Source organism: Myotis davidii, unplaced genomic scaffold (genome assembly GCF_000327345.1).
Source record: "Myotis davidii unplaced genomic scaffold, ASM32734v1 scaffold59, whole genome shotgun sequence".
NCBI lineage: Eukaryota > Metazoa > Chordata > Mammalia > Chiroptera > Vespertilionidae > Myotis > Myotis davidii.
Genome location: NW_006293001.1, coordinates 4931318 through 4955928, shown reverse-complemented (window position 1 = coordinate 4955928; position 24611 = coordinate 4931318). Strand labels below are relative to the sequence as shown.

At 38.1% G+C, this 24611-nt stretch overlaps 1 protein-coding gene across 2 annotated transcripts in view; it reads left to right on the top strand.

The window, feature by feature from the left end:
- Nucleotides 1-6303: 6303 nt before the first annotated feature.
- The window catches only part of GRB14 (growth factor receptor bound protein 14), a 58133-nt gene continuing 39825 nt past the window's right edge, over nt 6304-24611 (top strand). The window contains exons 1-3 of one of the 2 annotated variants that reach the window (XM_015565749.1): nt 6468-6531; nt 7550-7626; nt 22699-22855. In XM_015565749.1, the coding sequence (XP_015421235.1) occupies nt 7624-7626; nt 22699-22855 (160 nt within the window). In that variant the 5' untranslated portion in view covers nt 6468-6531; nt 7550-7623. Of the gene's footprint in view, nt 6532-7549; nt 7627-22698; nt 22856-24611 lie in introns of both variants that reach the window. The other variant, XM_006766494.2, reaches the window with a different exon arrangement.

Here is a 24611-nt window from a genome sequence, read left to right as displayed (position 1 = left end):
CAGTCTCAGTAGGGGCACGGGAAGGAGGCAAACAATCGATGTGTCTCTCTCCTGCTGATATTTCCTCTCTCCTCCTCCTCCTCCTCCCTCCCTTCCATTCTCTCTAGAAATCAATGGAAAAATATCCTCTGGTGAGGGAAAAAAAAATAATAAAGTGCATGCACATAGGAAACAGTAGCTGAAGCTTGGCTAACCTAGTGTATTATAAAGAGTAAAGAGACAATATGGAAAAGATAGATATAGTTTGGATCTGTAAAATGGAATTAAATAATACCTGCTTGACAAGTGTGTTAGAATACAATGAAATAACATGTAAAGTGTCTCACTTGATAGGCAATTGATGTGCACGCTGTCTCTCTCTCTCCTGTTCTACTTCTCAATTCCAAGGTAGTTTGGGGGAAAGAAGAGATGTTTGAAGGATGCATGATGCATGAAACTGTCTGAAGGGGTGTGGCTTGCCTTGGGCCTTGAAAGATTGTGGGGTTTAATGAGGGAACATACATATAAAGAAACAGGAATACAGAATGCGCTTTTGGGAGCTCCAACAAGCTTTTATTATTATTAAGTGGTAGAGGTGATTTGTTAGGCAGGCTTGGAACCTGGAGGCTTGGAACCTGGAGGTTGGCTGTGCTTATGTAGCATTCTTCTTCTGCTCAGATCCCAATGTTTCCAATGCTCGGACTAATTGCTTACATGTCACCATGTGTCAGCTTCGTAGTAAATAGGAATCAGAACTTGATCACCTTTGGGTTCCACATAGCAAATAGCATAATAGGTTATACATAGCAAGGCCCATATTTATGCAGTTAGTAAAATAAACACTTAGGTACATCAGAAACAAGGGCTGTTGAGTATTATGTGCTGATATTATATCAAATTCTGTAGCACAGTGAGAGAGAATATTGTTGGGTGGAATAGTAGAGTGTCTTGGAGATGCCCAGGTGCTGTTTTCACCTTGGCTTATTGGCTTATGTATCTTATGAACTTGAGCAAGTTCTTGTTCAATATGTACTTTTATCTGAGCCCATTTTTTAGTTGTCTGCTCTTCTGACCTTAGTTTCATCATCTATTGAATAACGAATGCCTCTCTCATAGAGTTGTGAAGATAAAGTGAAAACTAGCTCAGTGCCTGGCTAATATTGGGTGCTCACATAAATATTATTAATGATCATCATAATTTTTATTTTTGTTATTATTAATTCACATTGAATCCTTCTTATGCACCTTTGTGGTGGCAAAATTCACAGTTGTTCTATTAAAATATTGAGCAAAAATTGAAATGATGGACAGTACTATTCTATAGTGCTTCATTATTAACCCTGCTACATTAAGTTCAAAATGATGTTATGTCAAAATTTCATTTTTGGAAATAAAGATCTGTGAAAATCTAAGGAGAATGCATCTTAGACCCAATACTTTGCGATAGGAATTCAAAGAGTGTTTTCCAGCACCTGCCTGGGGCTCTTCCAGGCCGTACACTAACTTGATTTCCTTGATCCTCACAGCAGTTCCAAAATTGTTGGCCATAGCTTTTTATCCTCATTTTTGCAGCAGCTGAGGGAATGAAGGCTCAGGTGACAGCTTAGTGATTGTGAAAGTCATTTATAGTAATGATAAAAAAGTTAAATTTTGAATCAGTGTCTACAATAACTAGGAAGTAAGATAAAGCAGGGTCATCATGAACACTGAGGAAGGATTACTGAACAATGAGATTGTTTATATTGTTTGGATGTCATCTCATTAGTCTTTCAGCCTGTTAACTATGAAAAGTATATGTGAGTTTTTCAAAGATAGATACCGTTTCGGTAACATCGAGTCACAGAATGTCACATTTTGCTCTTTGTGATTTTCACTGAAAATTTATGAACTAGTGTTCCAAAGAGATGACATCACACATCAGCAGTTAGTTGTCCGTGATGTTTTTTAAGCCCTTATAGAGCAGGTATGCTGTATAATAAATAATTACAGACATAACTATGGACATTGTTTTGACTTGAGGGATTCAATTTAGTTTTTTAAAAGCTCCATAGTGTGATATAAAATGATTTCCACATACCCAGTTTCAAACTTTGGAGTCAGCTTTGAGAACCTCACTCTGTATCCACATCAGTTGTAAAATTCTGCATATTCTTGTCCCCTTATCACATTTCAAACCAAATGCCATTTCCTTCTTGAGGCCTGCCGTGATCTTACTTCTCCTACCTTGATGCACTCCTGGCATTTGGTATTTAATCACTATTAGACTTACTTGTCCCCTCCTGAGGGTGATTTTTTTTTTTTTTAAAAAAACCTATATTTCATATGTCCCTTGGCCTTCCTTATGTCCTCTTTTGAAAAGTATCTATTTAGGTCCATTGCCCATTTTTTGATTGGGTTGTTTATCTTCCTTTTGTTAAGTTGTATGAGTTCCCTATAAATGTTGGAGATTAAACCCTTATTGGTGATAACTTTGGCAAATATGTTCTCCCATGCAGTGGGCTTTCTTGTTTTGTTGATGGTTTCTTTTGCTGTGCAGAAGCTTTTTATTTTGATCTAGTCCCATTTGTTTATTTTCTCTTTAGTTTCCATTGCCCTCGGAGCTGTATTGGTAAAGATATTGCTTTAGCATATTTCTGAGATTTTACTCCCAATGGATTCCTCTAATATGTTTATGATTTCCTGTCTTATGTTTAAGTCCTTTATCCATTTTGAGTTTATTTTTTGTGTATGGTGTAAGTTGGTGGTCTGGTGCAGCCACTGTGGAGAACAGTATGAGTTTCCTCAAAAAACTAAAAATGGAACTCCCATTTGACCCAGTGATCCCACTTCTAGGAATATATCCCAAGAAACTGGAAATACCAATCAGAAAGGATATATGCACCCCTATGTTCATAGCAGCACAATTTACCATAACTAAGATCTGGAAACAGCCTAAATGCCCATCAGCAGATGAGTGGATCAAAAAACGGCTGTAAGAGGGAGAGATCAACCAAAGGACTTGTATGCATGCATAAAGCCTAACCAATGGACACAGACACCAGGGGGATGAGGGCATGAGTGAGGGTGAGGTGGGGGGGGGCAATGGGGAAATAAGGACACATGTAATACCTTAATCAATAAATTAAATTAAATTAAATTAAAAATAAAAAACAAACTATAAACAAATAATCTCTATTCTACTATGAGGCAGTGACCATACCTTATTCATTAAGTGTTTTTACTGCCTGACTCAGTGTCTGGCACATTGTGGGCACTTTATTTCATGCATTAGTAGATGAATTGCTTTGATTCTGTTGGAACCCTATTTTTGAAATTGGAGATCATACTTCTTTGTAATAAAGGCTAAATGGAACAAAGAAGATAGGAAAAACCAAATATAGGTAATAAACTTGAAGTATGTGGTTACTGTGGGCTTCGTTATTGTTGGCCTGACAAACAGGTTAAACTAGAGTCTTTTAGTTCACAAATGGTAACTTTGCTCCCAGTATTAGTAAATTTTTGTTGTTATGTAGTTTTATTTTTAAAGACCATGACAAATCTAACTAGATAAGGATTAAATGAATGCCCCCAAACTAGATCTGTTTGTGACATTTTTCTTTATTTCACATTAAAAAAACATTCTTTTCAATCACAGTTTACATTTAATAGTGTTGTGTATTAGTTTCAAAATACTGTATAGCAGCGTAGTGGTTAGAAACCATATACTTAAAAAAGTGTTCTCCCTTATATTTCCCAGCACCATACATAGTTATTACAGTATTATTGACTATATTCTCTGTGCTGAACTTCACATCCCCATGACTATTCTGTAACTACCAATCTTCACTTCTCAGTCCCTTCATCTTTTTCACCCAGTCCCCCAACTCCCCTTCTGGAAACCATCAGCCTGTTTTCTGTAGCTATGAGTTTGTTTCTGTTTTGTTTGTTCACTTATATTCTTTAGATTCTACAGATGAGTGAAACCATATGATATTTGTCTTTCTTTGACTGATTTATTTCACTTAACATAATACCCTTTAGGTCCATCCACGCTGTCACAAATGGTAAGATTTCATTCTTTATTATGGCCAAGTCATATTTCATTGTATATATGTACCATACTTTTTTAAATTCACTCATCTATTGATGAGCACTTGGGTTGCTTAGTTGAGCATGTTTTTATTAACTGTTGGTCAATTGTGTATCTTCTTGAGAGAAGAGTTTATTCAGGTATTTTTCCCATATTTTAATTGGATTGTTTGTTTGTTTTTGTGTTGAGTTGTATGAGTTCTTTATAAATTTGGATATTAACCCTTTCTTAGATGTATCATTGGTGAATGTCCTCTTATTCAGTGGGTTCTCTTTTCATTTTGTTGATGTTTTCCTTTGCTGTGCAAAACCTTTTCCATTTGATGCAGTCCCATTTGTTTAAATCTATTATGATTTTATTCTTGTATATGGTATAAGGTGGTGGTCTCTTTTTTTGGCATATATTTGTCCATTTTTTCCAACACCATTTATTGGATAGGCTGTGTTTACCCCATTGTATATTTTTGCCTTCTTTGTCAAATATTAATTGACCATAAGGGCATGAGCTTATTTCTAGGCTCTCTATTCTTTATTGATCTATGTCTGTTTTTATGCCAGTACCTTGCTGTTTTGATTACTATAGCCTTGTAGTATAGTTTGTTATCTGATAGCGTGTTTCTCCAACTTTGTCCTGTTTTCTCAAGATTGCTGTGGCTATTCAGTGTGTTTTGTGATTTCATATACATTTTTGGATTATTTGTTTTAGTTCTGTGAAATACACCTTTGGTGCATTGATAGGGGTTGCGCTAAAATTATAGATAGCTTTGGCTAGTATGGACATTTGAACAATATTAATTTTTCCTATTCATGAGCTTTCATATATTTGTATTTTCTTCATTTTCTTTCTTCAGTGTCTTAGAACTTTCTGGGTACAGTCTTTTACCTCCTTTGTTGAATTTATTTCTAGGTATTTTATTTTATTTTTTGATGCAATTATAAATGGGACTTTTTCTTTAGTTTTCCTTCTGATGGTTTTTTATTGGTGTACATCTGTGACTTGTCATATCAGGTGAATTTTATTCCCCCAAATACCATTGTGAGGAATTATAGGTTTTGAAAATCGAAGTAGGAAACCCTAGATTTTGTGAAGAGTGTAGTGTTCCTCTTTCTTCCTTTCTTTCTTTTTTAACTGAGGAATATGAGATCATCATGCATATAAAACACACCCAAGGGTAAGGCAGTAAAGTGAACCCTGACTAAAAGCAATCTGGACAATGAAGTGGAAAGTCTGTGTCTGAATTGCCGAGAATCTTTCATTTTGTCTGTGACTACAACAATTATGTTGTGTTCTAGGACTTAAGAGGAGTTATTTATGATGAAGGCAGGGTGTTCTTCCACGTGTTATGGTTGAAGAGCACCGAGTAGGTGCTAATTGAAGGATCATTTCAGGAGAAATTTTATAATCATAAAAACTCAGATTACCTTTGATCATTTTTAATGTTTCTTTTACTTTTTATTTAGATATTACAGGTTTTTTTTCTTGTCAGAGAGCAATGTTTAGTTTTGACCCTCCCGCAGCTCTCAAAAGCATAGAATACAATTTTTAGTTATTGTAAGAAAAAAAAGGCAAGGTGATCATTAAAATGTTGGTATTGCTTTGAGCAGTGATTATTGTTTAAGTGGTCTTCATTGAAAGAAATATGCTAAGTTACACATATCTGTGCTTTTTAAAAACAAGCAATTTAGACTGATAGTTTACTATCCCTTTTATATTTAGCGTTATTTTTAGGTTGATTGTTTAGGTAATATTCAACAGGAATAGTTAAATGTGTAACCTCATGGATAGCTAAAAGGTCCATGATACTAACATTTTAGCTCTTTAGGAGATGAAATGCATATAAATATATTAAGAATCTTTTATTATAACTTGTAAATTAGCACTTTTGGACCAGTTCTAACTTCAGGATTATTTTTTTGTCCCTCTAGAATGCATTCCAGTTGACTCGTTTATCAATTTTATGAGTAGCATAAGTAAATTTAGTTCACCTGCCTATTTATATACTTTAAGTAGACCAATGTAAACAGTTTCTTATCTGCCATATGTTGAAATGTTTTAGTAAAGTAAAGACAAAACTGGCTAGTCAGCAAAGATGGCATTGAATTTCATTGTTTTGGAAAAAAAAGTTCAGTGAACTAGATGCCTGTTAATCTGGCTCTTTAAATATCATCAACGAAAGTATCAGAATGTGTTTCCAAGGACAAAGGCGGAGTTTTCCCGGCTTTGATTGGTTGCTGCTCGGTCCTGTCCCGCAGCCATCCTTAATTGGCTTTGGGTAGACTGGAATCACAAAAGCAGGGTGACATTTATTGCTTTCCTACTTGTTTCTTTGCACTGAGCCCTGAGCTTCTCAAGGAGTTGCTGTAAAAGATTTCTTTCATTTCGTCCATGGTCTACGAGAGATCATACTGAGAAGAGCAGGCATGAGCATGAGTGGGAGGAGGGTCACTCTGCCTGCAATAACACCCTTAGTTCTGCAGAAGAGGGTATGTGCTGCTTTCCCTTTATTCCTTGCTGTTTTCTTTTCCTTGTTACTGTGTGTTTATTAATATGTTGGAAACTTTAGTTACGTATCCTGAGAGAGACTCTAATTCGTTGAGGCTACAGGTAATTAAAGAATATGCTATTAGCTTTAGCCTAGGGGAAAAAAATAACATCTTTGCTAGAACATCTTTGTAGTAAAAGCTCCCTGTAACAGCAGTTTGGTCTCCATTTCAGAGCATTGTGATTTAGAGACTATTGAAGCTTTTACTCCCCCCCCCCCCCCCCCTTCTATTGTAACTTCAGGCCTCTTTGCCTTTAGTGCAATAGGAAATCTGCTAGCTATTATGTTTTCTGTTTGTCTACTGAGGAACAGTTTCTTTGTTTGACTATAATTTCTTATACATCCATCTTCATTTTTGTATGGACTATATATAATTGTTCTTACTGCTTACACATGTAACACCAGCTTATTACTCTGTGATTTCTACCCATTTGGATTGAGTTTCTCCCTATTTGCTTAAGAAAAACTTCCCAGTAAATTTCCCTGCGAAAGGGCTTTCTGTTAATTATTAATGCAATCAAGCCTGTGTATGAAAATAGTTTTTCTGTTAGTTTTTTGCAAAGATTATTTTCATGTCTTGCAGCAATGTATTTTATAACGTAATAAACACACTGTGTAATGTACCATTTAAGTAAAACTGAATATACTAAACTTTCCTTGAAATTACAACAAATAAGAATATTGTATTGAATTCTTTAAAGAGTCAAATCTCTTGCATAGAAAAAGAAAGCACAAAAACACATTTTTGGCAATATTTTCTCTGAACTTATTTTGGTGCTACTAGAAACTGCAATATTTCTTTCCATGCCTGATTTTTAATAGTTAACTGTTGGTTAACTATTAGTGTGTTCCACTAAGTCAAAGGTCATGGTTTAATTTATTTGAAAATGACAACTGTAACGATTAAGATGAATTTTAAAAAATAGAAGTATCTCTCTTTTGTTATTTTCAACTTTTAGGTTTTCAACTTGCTTTCTTATCCTATCCACCAATTTATGCACTATGGACATTTTACTTGGCACTGGAATAGTATATGGTAATTTTCCCAGCATTTGTTTGCAATCTTTCTTGATGCCTTTCTCTCATTTTATTATTTTTTTATTATTTTTTAATATACTTTTATGGATTTCAGAGAGGAAGGAAGAGGGGGGGAGAGATAGAAACATCAAAAATGAAAGAGAAGCATTGATCAGCTAGCCTTCTGCATCCCCCTCCCCCACCCCCAACTGGGAATTGAGCCCACAACCCGGGCATGTGCCCTGACCAGGAATTGAACCATGACCTTCCTGGTTCATAGGTGGATGCTCAACCACTGAGAAACACTGGCCTTTCCTATCATTTTAAGCAAATTTAATTTAAAATATTTTGCTTTGAATCTTTATTTTGATTTAGGCTTGGCAGTGCATTGATGATGACCATATAGGTTTTCTTAATCATTGGGGATGTGAAAAGGCACATTAACATATATCAAATCTATGTTCTTACGTTTTTCTTCTTTGTCCAGTTAATATTGCAGTGTAGATTGACCATGAAATGCTCATGAGGATTTTTGGACGGTGTGCTGGTGTGGTGGAAAGCACACCACCTGGACTCTCCATGGATTGGCTCTGTGACCTTGGCACGTCACTTAAACTCTCAGACATTATTTCCTCACCTGGATGAGGACAGCTGAGAGATTTTCATTTAGTGCTCTCTTAAGTCTTATTTGCATGTAATTCTGTGAATCAAATCATATATTTTGCATTTTCATAGTCATAGAAAATATTGAAACCATTTTTTTATTTTCTTAGAGTATAAAACATTACAAAAAGGTGCTGTCATTTTTAAAGATTTTGATCAGTTAGTCTAGACCATGGGTGGGCAAACTTTTTGACTCGAGGGCCACAATGGGTTCTTAAATTGGACCAGAGGGCCGGAACAAAAGCATGGATGGAGTGTTTGTGTGAAGTAATATAAATTCAAAGTAAACATCATTACATAAAAGGGTACGGTCTTTTTTTTCAATAGTTTTATTCATTTCAAAAGGGCCGGATCCGGCCCGTGGGCCGTAGTTTGCCCACGGCTGGGCTAGACCCTTCCACAGAATACCAACTTCTGTGCATGGGCCACGAAGTTTCAATCGCAGGTCTAGGGAAAGTGGTATGAGTACACCCTGGCTCTGCCTGGTGAGTAGCAAACCAAGCATACTCTGGGAAGCCGTGATTATAACTGATGTTAGTTCTGAGCTGCCACTGGACACATCATTGGGATTTCTCTTGGTCTTTTGATAATAAGCTTCTTGCTAGGTTTCTATTATAATAATTACAGAAGTCAAAATTCCCTAAGCCCAAATCTATGTTACTCCTTTCCATTGAGTACAGGTATTAAATGTTCATATATTTTAGCACATTGTCATTTGCAGAAAGCACTTCTTTCACCTGATATTGTAACCCCCAAAGGACCCATCTATAATAATAAAAGTGTAATATGCTAATTAGACCAGATGTCCTTCCAGACATCCTTCTGGACGACCTTCCGGACGAAGCCAAGGCTGGAGGGAAGCCCTGGTTCTAGGTGCCAGAGGGAAGCCCGGGTCTTGGGTGCCAGAGGGAAGCTGATGCCAGCAGCTGGGGGAAGGAAGGCCTACTCTTGCATGAATTTTGTGCATTGGGCCTCTAGTTGTGTATAAAATTGTTCTGAAAATTTTAGAACCTCCTATTTAAAAAAATCAAAAAATTTTAAAAACCTCTTATTTTTCTGACTAAAAAACATACACCTGCTCTGGTTACAGCATACTTCTTCCCCCCACCCCCCCTCAAGAGAGAAAATCATTCCACACTTATAATTAACTTGTCATTTCCTGTATGCACCATAATATGATGCTCTTACAAATCAGGACAAGCATTTCTCAGAGTGTTTTGGGAGCAGCTTTTTACATTCCCAAGAAGGCAGGTACTTTTCCCACAGGTTTGGCATAAAGTTTGCTCATCTTTAAGGAGTAGTTCTTGCAAAATAACTTGCCAACTGGAATCCTAGTCATTTGAAAAGCTGAGGGCATTTCTGAAAATGCTCAGCAGCACTGAGGAGTACATTTCTAACCAGCTAGTGCATCTGGCTGTAAGAGTCTCCTGGGAGTGATTGGGAACTTGAATTTTCAATATGGCCCTCAACATTGTATGGGTCTTTTTTTGTGGCAGATCAAATACACTTTGATTTTTGAGGAGCAGAGTATTTTGGTAGATTTTCTGTCAAGCAAATTGTAAATAAATTTTTGGCTTTCTCTAATTGTATTTAGAACTGATTTCCTTGATTTTAATGAATCGAAATTCTAGTGAAGATGGTTTTATCACATCTCTTATAAATATCACATCCTCACCAAAGGTTTGGAATGAATCCTTTACCTCATTTTTTCTCAGATAACTACTAGGTTATGCTTTTTTTTTTCCAGATGAGAAGACTGAGTCTCATGGGTGTTGAGTGACTTATGCAGGGTCACTCAAAAGGTCAATGCCAAAGCTAGAAATAGAATCTAGGTCTTGTGACTTCGTGTGTTTCTCCTAGATACCTGTTACCTCCTGAAGTTAATATGTCAATGAAATTGCCTTATAGTGTGTGTAGTTGCCATTCAACTTCTAGTCTGAAAGTAGTTTAGGCAAATTCTTTCATCTTTCTTTGTACCTCCGCCAACTCCCATATGCTCTAGTGTAGAAAACATACTATTCAGAAAGCAATTGCAGGCAACAGAATGAGTGTGTTTGTGTGCCTCTGTGTGTGTGTGTGTGTGAGTGTGTGAGAGAGAGAGAGAGAGAGAGAGAGAGAGAGAGAGAGAGAGAGAGAGAGAGAGAGAGAGAGAGAGAGAGAGAGAGAGAGAGAGAGAGAGAGAGAGAGAGAGAGAGAGAGAGGGAGGGGGGATTTAGAGAAACAATTTATACCCAGAGCTCTAGATTGGTACATTGCATCAAGAAAACACATTTTAAGGTTCCAAAGAGTTAACTAAAGACTCAAGCTAACTAACTTGTAAGGTATACATTAAGTGCAAAATAAAATCTGCATTTTTTATAGAAAGGCTGCAAAGTCACAAGGCCAGGTGTCTATATTCTGATTCGGTGGGTAGAAATGTTTCATGCCTCTATCAGATCAATGTTGTTTTGTAGATTATGCTTACAGGCATTTCTGCATTCTTTATCTAGACTTTAGTTACAGATTTATTGATAAACACAGACAATCCTGAAGAGTCTCAAATCTCAGAGGAAAAGGAATAATTTTTAGAATATATTTTTCTTAAGATTCATATCCTTTTGAAAATATGAAGTTTGTGAGTATAATATGGAGTAATGCCATTTAACAGAATATTCAGTCCCTCTATACAAGAGAATAGTTATATTCATTTCCTTCATACAGTTAGAATCATTGCTGTATTAAAAAAACAACTGAACACGATTTTGCAAAGAATGAACCATCCTATCACTATTTTGTCCAGAACCTTTCAAGTACGTACAGAATAATCCGAATGTATGTGCATTCACTGTGCTTCCAGGCCTGGACCTACCGCAGTCCCCCAGCCTCACGCGACACCTCCCTCCAGCACACTTTTTTCTCCTTGTGCTCCCGGCAGCATTCGCTGCTTGTCCTCCTGTGCTCCCAGCCTTGTGCTCAGTGGCCTGTAGACACGCCAGGCTCCTGTTTGCTTTTCCGAAGGTTGCTTATTGCCTGTGTCTGAGCTCTGGTACCATCTTGAAGCCTGGAATACTCTTTCTCATCCATTGTAATGGTATTTCGATTCAGCATCAGTGGACATGCCTTTGTTACTCATTTCTCAATTCAGTAACTACTGTCATGTGACCAATTTTCTTGTTACCTTTTATGATATTTAAGTCTTACTAGCTATCTTATGCTTTCTGACTTTTCAAATTTGACTTCAAGTCTTCTTTGTGTATCTTGGGTATTTTTTTGTATATCTTATCCTATGTGGCTTTTAAAATTTGTCTCTTTTTGTCTTCCAACTAGGTTTTTAAAATTTAAGGGAAAGGCTCTTCAAACAAACTGATTTGTCAGTTGCAGGCTGAATTAAATTTTATGTAATCATAAAACTCAAAAGAAGCATATTAAACAGGGAAGATACTTATTTTTCTTTTACTTTACAGGAAGAATCAGTCCAAAGCTGATGTGGCAGCCTCAGCTTCTTGCTTTCTCTTACGTCTTCCTTAGTGTGTGTCCCTTTCCTTTATGGAAAGATAAAAGCAAATCTGCAGGCATCCTGTTCACCTTCCCAGCATTGGCCTGGGGAGGACCTGGGGCATGCTGGCCAGTTCTGTGGGATGCTAGTGTGCTGCTCCGAAATAACCAGGAGCGTCTGCTTATGTCCTACTGGCCAGGACTGTGTCACATGGTCAACCCTGGACACAAGGGAGGCCAGGAAATGTAGGTTGAACTCAACTCATTGCCCACCTCAAATCCTCATCCAATCAGGACTGTAGGAAGGGAGAGGGGAAGCGTGGCTCCCGGTGGGCAACTAGCCATCTCCACTACAAGTACCTTGGCTGTATTAGGCATCCAGTATGTATTTATCCCTTGAATTTTTGTTGTTGTTATGACAGATACAAAATATGATTATGCTCTTTGAACAAATGTTTTCTATTTCTTGTATGCAGATAGTAGAAGGGGTGCTGAGTGGGGAGAGAGCAGGTTTCCTGAGTAGGAGAGTTAGAGAAAATCCACATATGGGGCCCTGAATTCAGATGGTTGGCTTGCTTGGAAGGTGGCCACGATGTGGTAGTGAGTATAATTATTGTCCAGAGCTCTCGTTCTTGCCAAACCTTGATCTTTCTGCTGCCCTTTTGATTTTTAATATGGGGTAACTTACTTGCATATTCACCCAGGAAGGGTGCCACTGAGATGAGTGGGTTTTGTGTTTTTACAGAGTTTCCCCCCCCACTGAGAAGTGAGTTTTTGAGAAGTGGTGTAGTAGAGATCCTGTGTTTTAGAGCCAGGAAGTCCTGAGTGTGAGCTCAGCTCTGTCACTGGTATGACTTAAGGTGCCTCTTTTAAACCTTTCTGAGAATCAGTTTTTCTGTCTTGGAGATAATGATGCTGCTATACAGAACAGTAGTGAGGATAAATAGGGTAGATATTTAAAAATACTTGCCATATAGGAGTTCAACAAATGTGAATTGCTACCCCGCTTCCAATTTGCAAAATGACATGTTTTACTAGTTTCATAAACACTTAAAAATCTCCCTAGTTCTATGAGTGGACTTTAATTTAAATTAAAAAAATTTCAACCAACTATTATATGCTGATAAGTGGTTGTTAGGTGATAATGGGCGGTTCTGTTATTTCTCCTTTTTCTATCCTAGGGAGTATCTGGTAGGGACTCATGGGTTGTATATCTGAAAGAAGTAGAATTGTGCCTTGTGTGTAGACATGTGTCAGTAGACAGAGGTGTCATTGCTGTAATGTTAGTGACATGATGGCAGGGCTGTGTCACTTCATCATCACTGGACTTAAGTGTCTGGCACAGGGAAGGTGCAGAGTGGGTTCAAATTGCTATCAGTTCAACAAACACAATTTTTAACAAAATAAAATTGGGCTCCTCTGGCACTCACCTGCTATTGACCTTTCTTCTCTATGTTTGTCTGTCTGAGGCATTCACATCATTTTTCTTGGGTTTCATAACTTGTGGTATAAAGTCATGTGCTCAAGGCCCACCTCGGCCGGTCCACCTGCCTTTTTGTTAGCGTATCCGGCCCCAGCTTGCTGCTGCGGACAGTTTGGTGTACTCACTGCCTTCCACACACACCAATAAAAATAAAAACAGCCATCAGCTGTTCAGCGCTGATTACACCTTCTCTTTAATCCTCACAGGAACCCTGTGAGGTTGAGGGACAAGTTGGGAGGAGAAAAATGAGGCTTGGAGAGGATAAGTGTCTTACCCAAAGTACACCACTAATGCCAAAGCACTTCTCTAATATCAACTGAGTGCTATCAGTTTGCCAGCAGTTGGTCCATGTTCCAGAATGAGGAATCTGAGGCTTGTGGCTGATGAGCTGGCAGTCTAGGGCAGGGGTCCTCAAACTTTTTCACTGTCCCTCAGACCGCTGGAGGGCCGGACTATAGTTTAAAAAAACAACAACTATGAACAAATTCCTATGCACACTGCACATATCTTATTTTGAAGTAAAAACACAAAACGGGAACAAATACAATATTTGTATTTGCATGCGGCCCACAGGCCATAGTTTGAGGACCCCTGGTCTAGGATCTGTTCACAGAGTGGGCTCCAGCGTCCATCACTGCTGTGAGCACCTGGACTGAATCTGCAAGAGAAGAGGGCCCGTGCCCCATGTCACTTGGTAAACGACAGCACTTGGTCCGCATTTGGCAGTGAAGGCAGAGTAAAAATAGCTGGCTGGTTAACAGTCTCAGACTCTTGCTGGGGCAGTCTTATGGCTTGTCTCCTGGCCGTGCCCCAGCACCCTCAGCCAAATCGAGAAAATAAGATTCTCTTTTTGGCAGAAAAGGGAAGCAAGACCTTTGGTAATTTCAGATATTAAACCCTCTGAGAGGATAAAGGTTTTCTACCCCTGTAAGATATTAAAAATGCTTGCTCTTAAGACAGCTCCAAAAGAGAAATTAAAAACCACTTTGGCAAAAATAGCATTGTTAGTAAGTGATTATAACTTCCTACTTGGACATCCATATTTGGACATATACATCCAGTCGTGTTTGTGAACATGTCAGGAATAGTATCTCTGTTTCAGAAGTCAAATGAGTTTAGGTAGTTCTGTCAAGATTTGAAGAAAAATTTTGACCTTACCATTCTAAATGCCAGAGAGAACCTCCCCTTGAGATTCCTGGTGACTTTACACACACGCGCGCACGTGCACACACACACACAGTATGTACAAACAAATTCATATTGAAGTTTAAGATGTAGACATGATTTACCTTAAAAATTCAGAGAATTAAGGATATTTAAAAACAGATTTAAACTTTATTACAAAGCTTGTCATTATATTAAGCAGGACCTCCATAGGGTTAATAGTGTTCAAGTTGTAATTTGCAAACCATCTTATTTCTTCCTCTTTTTTTTTCACCCACTGAGAAATCAAGACTCCCTCTGCTGGCTATTTCAGTATATGCAACTTTCCTGGCAAATTATGCTAAGAAAAGTGAAACAAAGGCAAACATTTTTGGATATTCAAAAAGCTAGGTCTTTGGGACACAGAAGCATTTTTATGTTCTGGTGTTCAGTTATCTAACACGTGCATCTGCGATGTTCTGTAGCAGTAGCAGCTTAAAGGAGCATGCAAGCTGCATGAGCAGAGTGGAGGGAACAGGATCAGGTAGGAGCCCTGAGACAGGTTCCACGGCCGGCTCTGCCAGTGACCAGCTGGGATCCCTGCGCAAGTCACACCCTCTCCAGCCGCAGCTTCTTCACTGGTAAAATGAGAGGGTTTTAGTGCCTGTTCTCCAAGAGCCCATCTAATGGTTACATTTTAAGATCCTAACAGCATTGATTCCATTTCTTTCACAGGAAAATGTGCTGCACGTGTTTCACACTGACAAAGTAAATATTTAGGAAAATGAAGCAAAGGTAAAATTACAAAAATATATACAGGTCATTTGTTCCTCATGCTGTCACAGCATGGCAATGTTAGGTTTGGAAAGTGATATTCTGTTTGCTATTATAAGTTTGTAAAATAATACCCCCAGATGTCCCAGAAAGACCGAAAACCGCCTGTTTCATTGATTCTGTGAAACCTTAAATTATAAGATGCATCATTATTTTATATGTTTCTAATTAAACTATGACCAGCCACTGGTGGTAAATTACATCTAAGTTTCAGGGAGGTCAGATGTGAGAAAATGTGCTTATAGGAATCCATGAGATAAGGTAGTTCCTAACAGTGCTTCAGCTGATGCCAGCCAGCTCAGGAATTGAACAGTGTGATGTGTCCTGGCTTCCAATAAATCTCTTTCCTGCCCTGGTGTTTCCCCCTCTGTCTTCTGAACACTCGTCCTCTCCTCTTCAACTTGCCTTTCTTTCTCACCACGTGAGACGGTTTTTAACTTTTTCGCTGAGACATGTCCGGTGGTTATTCTGGGAAGAAATGATGGCTTAAAAGGTGAAATGAGACACTGGGGTAACACTGCATCCAACATAAGCATGACCAGTGGTTTTTTGCTTTAAATATGAATACACATTAACACTTGCGAAGGTCTTTTCACTTTGAGGAGGGATTAGTCAGTACTGGCATCTTCGTGGGAATTGAATGTGTTTCAAGAACACCAGGCCTCAGAGAACATTCCTTTGATGGAGTCATCGGACGCTTTAGGGTGGGATTTGGGATTTGACCCCCTTTATTTTTCATATTGGATTTAGGTTCTAGGATAACATTTATATGTGCATATGTATATGTGTGTGTACCTCTACATCCATGCTTTAAGATATTTTTGGACTTAGTTTTTAGTTTGACTTGTTTCATGATGAAATTGGAGCTGTGTGGTGTGTTTTTTTTATTACTTTTTTTTTTCTTAACCACATAACAGAGCAAACTGAAAGAGTTTCCAATTTCTCTATGTAACATCTCATCCCCTCTAGGGAGAAAGGAGGCCCAAGGAAGGGACAGTCTGCAAGCCTCTTGGCCTGAGGCAAGGATTGCAGAAAAGTAAAGAACAGAGTGAGGGAGTAGAGTAGAGCAGAGGGGCTCTGAGGAACTTTCTGGGCCTCCCTGTCCCTGCAGACTGTCTTTCTTCTCTTGGTTGGAAGCCTAGATGTGGCCTGATTTGGCAGTGTCACTGATCCAAGCTGCCAGGTGTGGCCATGCTGAATCCCCTGCCCTGCCAAGTGTGGCATTTCCAGTAGTGAGGCCATACTGGTCCTCTTTGGCCTGGCCTGATGCTGGCCAGGACACCCATTCATACCCAGAACCCCTGTAAGATCTATATGGGCCACAATACACAGGTCCTTTCACCCTGAATTAGTTCATCTCTTTACCGCATCATGCCCTGGGATTTTCCTGTGGAAATGTAGTAACATGGGAATGTACACAATTCAGTTTTTCCAGGGGAGGTATGGGGATGATTCATCTTGTGACCTTGGGGATTGCAGACTAATAGGAAGAGCCTGGGCCAGTGGTGACCTGATGAAATCGCATCACCAAAGCCCCAAACTGCCTGCTTCTGGTTTCAAATGTAAGAAGAAACAACATGAAACCTAAATTGTGTCGGGCAGCTTTTCTGTTACTTGTAGCTGGACTGCTTCCTAAATGATTAAATCATCATGTGATTACTTATCCTTTATTTTTTACCTCTTTGTCATCATCTGCTTGTAAAACATTTACTAGTAAATGTAATTCTATATTTTCATTCATTGAAAAAAGGTACCCTGTCATTTATGTGTCTTAAAAATGATCCCTTGTTGTCGTGGCCCCCTCTCTAGTTTGCACTGATGGGAACCAGTGTCGGCAGTGCTGGGCAAAGATGCTTCTTCCACAGGCACCTGTGATTGCTCAGCTGGTCCTCATAACTTTGTCCCTCTGACCTTGGCATAGTACTCTGTGTACTGGTCCTCTACATATTCTGCTCTTTCAGTCCTCAGTATCTTTGCTCATAATATTTGTCCCACTCAGATATCCTCCTCCCTTCTTCTTTTTTTGCATTTTCACAGATTCCCAGATGTGACATGGACCATCGAAGTCACCTGGCCCACCTTTGTTTACTTCACATATTTCATGAAACCTTGCCTAGCTTTTCTGTTTGGTCCTTATGTTTCTGTTCTTTAGAAGTTTGCAGACCTTGCCCTAGCCAGTTTGCTCAGTGGATAGAGCATCAGCCTGTGGACTGAAGTGTCCTGGGTCCTTATCAAGAGCATATGCTCAGGTTTCGGGCTTGATCCCCAGTAGGGGGTATGCAGGAAGCAGCAGATCAATGATTCTCTCTCATCATTGATGTTTCTATCTCTCTCTCCCTCTCCCTACCTCTCTGAAATCAATAAAAAATATATATTTAGAAGTTTTCAGACCTTGTGAGGTTTCAAAGCTGCTATTTTGGAATCCCTAATATTATTTCCTACAGGGCTACACATGATGGTTTCATTCATCACTAAAAAAATGTTTGTTTGTTCACTATGTGCCCGGAGCTGTGCTAACTGCTGGGGATATAATGGGAAGCAAACATTGACATCATCCCAGCAATCATGCAGCCTTCTGAGGTTGGTGCATAGTAATTACATATTCGCACACCTGCATACGTGGAGCAAAGGGCCTGGACCTAAACTGGGAGAGTCACCGAGAGCTTCCCAGCAGAAATAACGGTGATCTGAATGGGGTGTTTAGAGAAGGTGGAGCAGCAGTGTTCCAGTAGAAGGTGGAGAGAGTGGTCTAGGCAGCAGAAACAGTATATGCAAATGTCCTGTGACAGGAAAGAGCATGGCTATTTCAAGAAACTTGAGAAAAAGTATGGTTTGAGATCAAGAATGAGAAAGGGATCCTAGGGAATAAAGTTTAAAGGGGCTACCGGTATTTGGAATGGACCTGTTTGTGTCAATCAATTTCTGTATTATTTATATTGATGATATGTTTTGAGTTGATATAACTAATTGGACATGTACTGCTCCTGGTGAAGTAGAATGTATTGTTGAAGATCTCTTGCTAGAAAGTATTTAAGACTCCTTACTACTTGATTTCTCTAAACTATATACTATTTTACTCTAGATAAGTATTTGACAGCTAGCAAAATAATTCAGGATGGTAGTAGGAAACAACAGCTTTTCTTGAGCTGTTAGGGTCTTTTGGAAGAATCTTTCTTAAAAATTATAACATTCTGTTAGAGATTTAGAATAAGTACTGATAAATATATTATTTCCCATTCTCTTCAAGGGAACACAATAAGTTGCTTAATTCAGAATATCTGAGATGTCTACTCTTATCTTAGGACACTGTGTTCCTTATTTAGAAGAATGTAAAAACCCAGGGCTACTCTGACCTCGATTAAAAATATTTCATATGACTTAGGCACAGTTGCATTTGTATTGAAATAATAGAGGAAAAAAACAAGCATTAAAAAATGGCTTTATAATCCTACTGTCCTTGGGTGGTAAACTTTTAAAGAGCTGTACAAATAAGCTTTATTTTGGGATATAGTTGAGAGCAGGTTTCTATGGTCCTTGTTCCTTATTTTATATTATATATAAATAATATATATATATTATTAATAGATATAATAAATAAATGATTTTTTCCGTTTAAAAGTTATATATACTTTTCATCATGATAAGATCTTGGTATTAAATGTGGTGTTTAGTTATTTTAAGTTAAATATTAAATATACTTAATATTTGGATGCTCTTTTTAATAAGAATTAAATGTGGTACTTAAAGGTAGTTAATGGGAAAATTAAATTTGTGACCTTAAAATTGAAACTTTGACCAGAAGATAATAGTGCTTCAATAGTCCCTTCTTTCCTTCCTTCCTTCCTCTTCCTTCCTTCCTTCCTTCCTTCTTCCCTTCCCCTTTTTCTTTCTCTTACTTTTTTACCAGCTATTAATTACTAATTGGTTCTTTCTTTCTTTCTTTCTTTCTTTCTTTCTTTCTTTCTTTCTTTCTTTCTTACTTTCTCCTTTCTTTCTTTCCCTTACTTGTATCATCTGGATTCTTGCTCATATATTTGTTTAATCAGTGCTTTTTAAAAAATAAATTTATTAGGGTGACATTGTTTAATAAAATTATATGTTTCAAGTATACAATTAATTCTATGATACATCATCTGTATATTGCATTGTGTGCCCACCATCCAAACTCAAATCTTCCATCACCATATATTTTACCCCCTTTACCCTTTCCTACACCTCTTCTCTCTGGTAACCACCATACTGTTGTCTGTGTATATGAGTTTTTGTCTAGCCTTCTTTTTTTTTTTTAACCTGCTGAATGATTATACCTCTTCTCTCCTCCCTTCTCTGGATAAATGGGGGAAGCTATGCAGTAGCTAGATGCTTACCGATGGATCCAGTGCCCTTTCTGCTTGATGGTGTTACCAAATGACCAGATGAAAACCCTGAATACCTTCGAAATACCCTTGTATGGATCAGGTTGGAAAAGGACATGGCTCTCCCTGCCATCACATCCCTGGGGTCTGCAGGGAGGAGGGGAAAGGCTGACTGTTTAGCCCCTGCCCAGGGCTTTCCTGAGGCATTTCCTGTAGTCTCTTCTGAGAATCAGAATCTCCGGTGATTGTAGAGATAAATACTTGGTGTGCTTTGGGAACAACGTGATATATATTGAGTTGACTTTCAAACTGGATCTCTTGACTTTATTTTTTCAGAAATGGCCTTTGTCTTATTTTTTAAATATTCTGTGTCTTTTAGGCTCAAGACTTCAGAGGCCTCAAGACTTTTCCTGAACAGTTAACCATGTCTTGCTGTCTCTATATGAACATTGTTGTGTCTACTGTTTTAAAAAATGGGTTATGTTACTCTTTTATCTCTTGCCTCCACTTAATTTTTAAGGAGGTCAGTGGAGGGGAGTTGGGTAGAAAGTGTATCAACTGCCTTGATAAGGATGTCAGCCAAAACAGAGATCTGCTCCACCCACATTCCAGCACACCCCCTGCAGCGGCTACTCTGTCTGTGTGTTACATTTTCATTGCTCTGTGCCATGTGCTTCCAGAGCAGCTTTTTAATCTGTAAACCACTCCAAAGGCCAAGGTTGCTCTGATAGCCAGGATTGCAGCGACACGCAAGGGCTTCCAGAACACAGCCTGTATGTCTACACAGTTGGCTGTCCTTGGGCGCTCTGTTTATGCTGGTGGGATGTTGTAGACAGACCTTATCAGTACATGTCTCTCTTGCTAGCCAAGTGTTTGTCCACTGATGAAACAAAAGGAGTTTTTATTCTTCTTGAGGGTCTAGGCAGTATTTTTTCCTGCCAGTATACAGTTTCAAATGATCTTGTGGGTAAATTGATATGATTAATATTCTTCTCTCCCCATTTTTTAATGTTATAAAGTAAGCTGGGAATTGGGGCTACTGAACTGGAAATGTATAATATCCCTTTGTTAAATAGCATGATGATATGATCTTCCACTCTCTTTTTTACCTCTCAGTGTATAAAGAACACAGGAGACTGGTACTTTGCGATAGCGATTTTTAAGAACAGCTCTGTTATTTGGTTTTTACATGACCACAAAAGCTTTTAACTTAGTTTTAAAAGCTATTTAAGTCATGTAGCTTTTCTGGTGACTTGAATTTTTTCTCACATAGGAAGTTTTAGTGAAGTGATACTTTTGGCAAGAGGCACATTAAACTCTGTTAGAGAGTTTAGGCTTGGATTAACTTTCTCTTGTCCATAACCTTTAAGGAGAAATAAATAGAAATAAAATGAGACTTTTAACAAAGGCATCCCATTGGTAGTGTAAGGGATTTTTCATAATTACCGAAAAGATCTAAGAGATGACAGGGACTTACTACCATGGAATATCAACCAAAATATAACTTTTTATTTTTATTTAAATTCTTTATTGTTGAAAGTATTATATGTTTCATTTTTAACCAAAATATAATTTTATTATTCACAGATGAATGTATATTTTGGATAAATGTCAGAATTAAGTAGGATTTTTTGAAAAGTACGGGTTTGAAAACTATTACATTTTGCTCTCAGCAGGTGTTATTTATTTAAAATGAGTACTTGTTCCTATTCCAGACATTTAAGTTGGCCTAGCTCTTCTAAATTTTTGTGTCTTGATTCTTGGCAACTTATTTTGTTCAAATTTGTACCAGCACAGTTTGAAGAAAATCCTGGCTTTCTGGGTTGGTTAGAAATCCTTTTCATTTTCCCCATCTTTACCCCTTGCTCTGTCCTTCCCTCTTCGTGAATTTGGCTTAAGCTTCAGAATGTTTGCAGTTTTTCATTTACTTAGCCCTTCTGATATAAAAGATAGAGCATGAAACACAAAAGGCATGCTCCTGTTTACTGTAAGCAAACAAGGGGGAGTCAGGAAATGCAGGGAACCCTTTTAGCAGCCACCCGGTCATCCCCAGCCCCCAGTTTCCTGGTGTGGAATGTGCAGCTGGTGTCTGAGGAAACTGAAACCATAGCTCGTCTTAGGCGTGGCTCTCCTTGTCCTCTCAAGAGTGGTCATCTTCATGCTGCTTTTGGAAGGAGCTCGGTCCAGTCATTAATCACAGCAGCATGGATATGGACAGCTTCCCTTAGAGTCCCGACAGGGTGCTCTGAATCCAGCACAGATACAGACACTGAGGGTGCACTCTAAGAGCAATGGCTTACCCAGATGCAGTCATGATTCCAAATAGATCTTGGGATCTTAGGGACCCACGTATGTTAACCACAAAATAAGTGAACTGAAATGAAAGCTCAGACAATCACATCTGACTAAAACTCAGAACTGCCACTAATGATTGGCAATATCGACTGGGATTATTAGTATGAAAAATTATATATGAGTTGCTCATTGAGAAGAATTTGACAGGAGATTTCTGTGGGCTAGGTTTGGAAGTACAAAATTGAATGGGCTTATAGTTCATCTATTAAAACACAGTCTCGTGGCCACAAGTAATTGCAAGGGAGAAAAGAAAAAGGATTTGGTGAACTTTTAGCAAGTCTTTGGCAAAACTACCGTACTTGAAATAGAGAAATCTTTTTAAAAAGTCTGATTTTCTTTACTGCTTTTACTGTTAGAGTATATCTGGGAATAAATCACCCATGTTACTTTGATTATTTACAGGATTTAAATGTGACATAGAAAATTTATAATATTGATAAGGGATACAGAACTTTTGAATAGACTAGAGTGGTAGAGAAAGGTCATCTTCTTATAATTAATTAACATGCAACATTATATCATTCATAGTGGCTAATGGCTTTAAATGGTCTTTGTCCTCTAGTTTAGACATGGAAGAAAAGAGTGGAAATTGTTGGATAAAGTGACTTTGACATGTTACAAACAAGTCTTGGGATAAGTAATCATTCTCTTAATGTATAAATAAATTAGATGTTGATCAAAATGTATAAGCCATTTATAATCAGCTCAACCAGTAAGTTTGATGACTTCCTATAATGTTTCTAATATAATATTTTAGCTCATTTTCTTATTTCTACCTACACAGGTAATTAAAATCTACAGTGAAGACGAAACCAGCAGGGCTTTGGAGGTGCCCAGTGACATAACTGCCCGAGATGTTTGCCAGCTGCTGATCCTGAAGTGTCATTACGTTGATGACCACTGCTGGACCCTTTTTGAGCATCTGACTCTCCTGGGTCTCGGTAAGGACACAGAATCGTGGTCACGTCATTGCTTTTCTGTTCCTTATACTTTTGATCATATGGCAAAAATTTTCTTCAGATACAGAAAAACAAAAGAAAATAATGAATAATTCATTATTCTTATTACTTTTGGTATTGGCAGTTGAAAGATGAAAATGGTAGAACAAATGGTCATAAGGATTATAATATTACACATTTACCACCCTTGTTTTTTAAATAATGATTTATGGGAATTTTAGAGCTAGAACACTGAGTCTAAATTGATGGAGGGATATATTTCATAATAATTTTTAGTAGCACCATTTTAAAGAAGTTAATAAATAAACTGTTATTTGGATTATTTTTTGAATTGATTATAGGACAGATATGGGGAGTATCCACAGTGGTGGTTCTTTTAATGAGAGCATACACCCTAAACTTTTCTTGAGGAAATAAGTAATTACTTCACATTTTAAAATCATAAAGAGCAACCTTAAAATTTTTTAAATTGAAAATTCATTATTGTATTGTGCTTCATAGAGAGGTTTTGCTTATTTTTCCAAATCTTTTAATGAGTTATACATTTTTTTCATTCTTCTGCTAGAGTGAGACAGGATTGGCAACAATTTTGTCACTCCCCTGTTTGTCTCCCCCTTCTTATTTTTGCATATATCAGTGTTAAAAAACATGTTCCCATAATAAGTAGATGAGAACGAAAGAAGTTACGGCAATGCTGTTCAATGCTTTGAATTCGGCATTAATTTCCTGCGGGCACTGTAACAAATTACTACAAACTAGGTGGCTCAGAACAGCTAAATATTTATTCTCTCGCAGTCTGGAGGCCAGGAGTCTGAAATCAGTACTGCTGATTCCTGGGCTGAAATGAAGGCATCGTTAGGAGGCTCTTCCCCTTCAGGTTTCAGCAAAGAGTCTGTCCCTTGCTTCTTCCAGCTTCTGGGGGCAGCTGCCATTCCCTGGCTTATGTCTGTATCACTTAGGCCGCCAACTCTGTCATCATCATGTTGCTGTCTCCTCTTCTGTCTTTCAGATCTCCCTTTGCCTCTCTACCATAAGACAGTAGCATTTAGGGTCTACCCAAATAATCCAGGAGAATGTCCTCAATACTAGTTCCTTAACACAATCATAGCTGCAAAGTCCTTCTTTTAATTTCAATTTTTTTGCTATGCAAGGTAATTATAAGTTCCAGGGATTAAGGTGTGGAGATTATACACACACACACACACACACATATATTTACATATATATATTTTGGGGGGGTGTGGGTGGGAGTTAGACATAAACTCTTTTGCATTATATGTCTAAAATTTTAGTGATAAATCATCAAAGTGATTTTAAATAATCACTTTGTAGTGACAGTTACATTATTTCCTTCCACTTGTTTAAAGAATTGAGAGTTGTATACCTTAGTCATGAGTCATTCACTTTCTTGCAAAGCTAGCTCAATATATGAAGTGCTGCCTTTGTTTGATGCATAGCGGGTGCTTACCCAACGTAAGATTCAGTGCAGAGGAGAGGCTTACCTTCGTTTTATGAAATGGAGTAAAGATGATGCTGGCAGACAGGGCAGGTGCTGCTTTTTAAAGATGCTGGGAAGTGGTTCCTCTGAAACTCCCTGCATTCCCTGGACCCTTCAGAAATGTTTGTGGACTTCAGTTTGAAGACTCTTGTCTTAGGGCATGCCAGAACCTCAGGGAGAAGACAGAGTGGAGCCCGTGGGAAAGAAGCTGGTAGTCCGGCTGTGTCCACAGTGATTCTG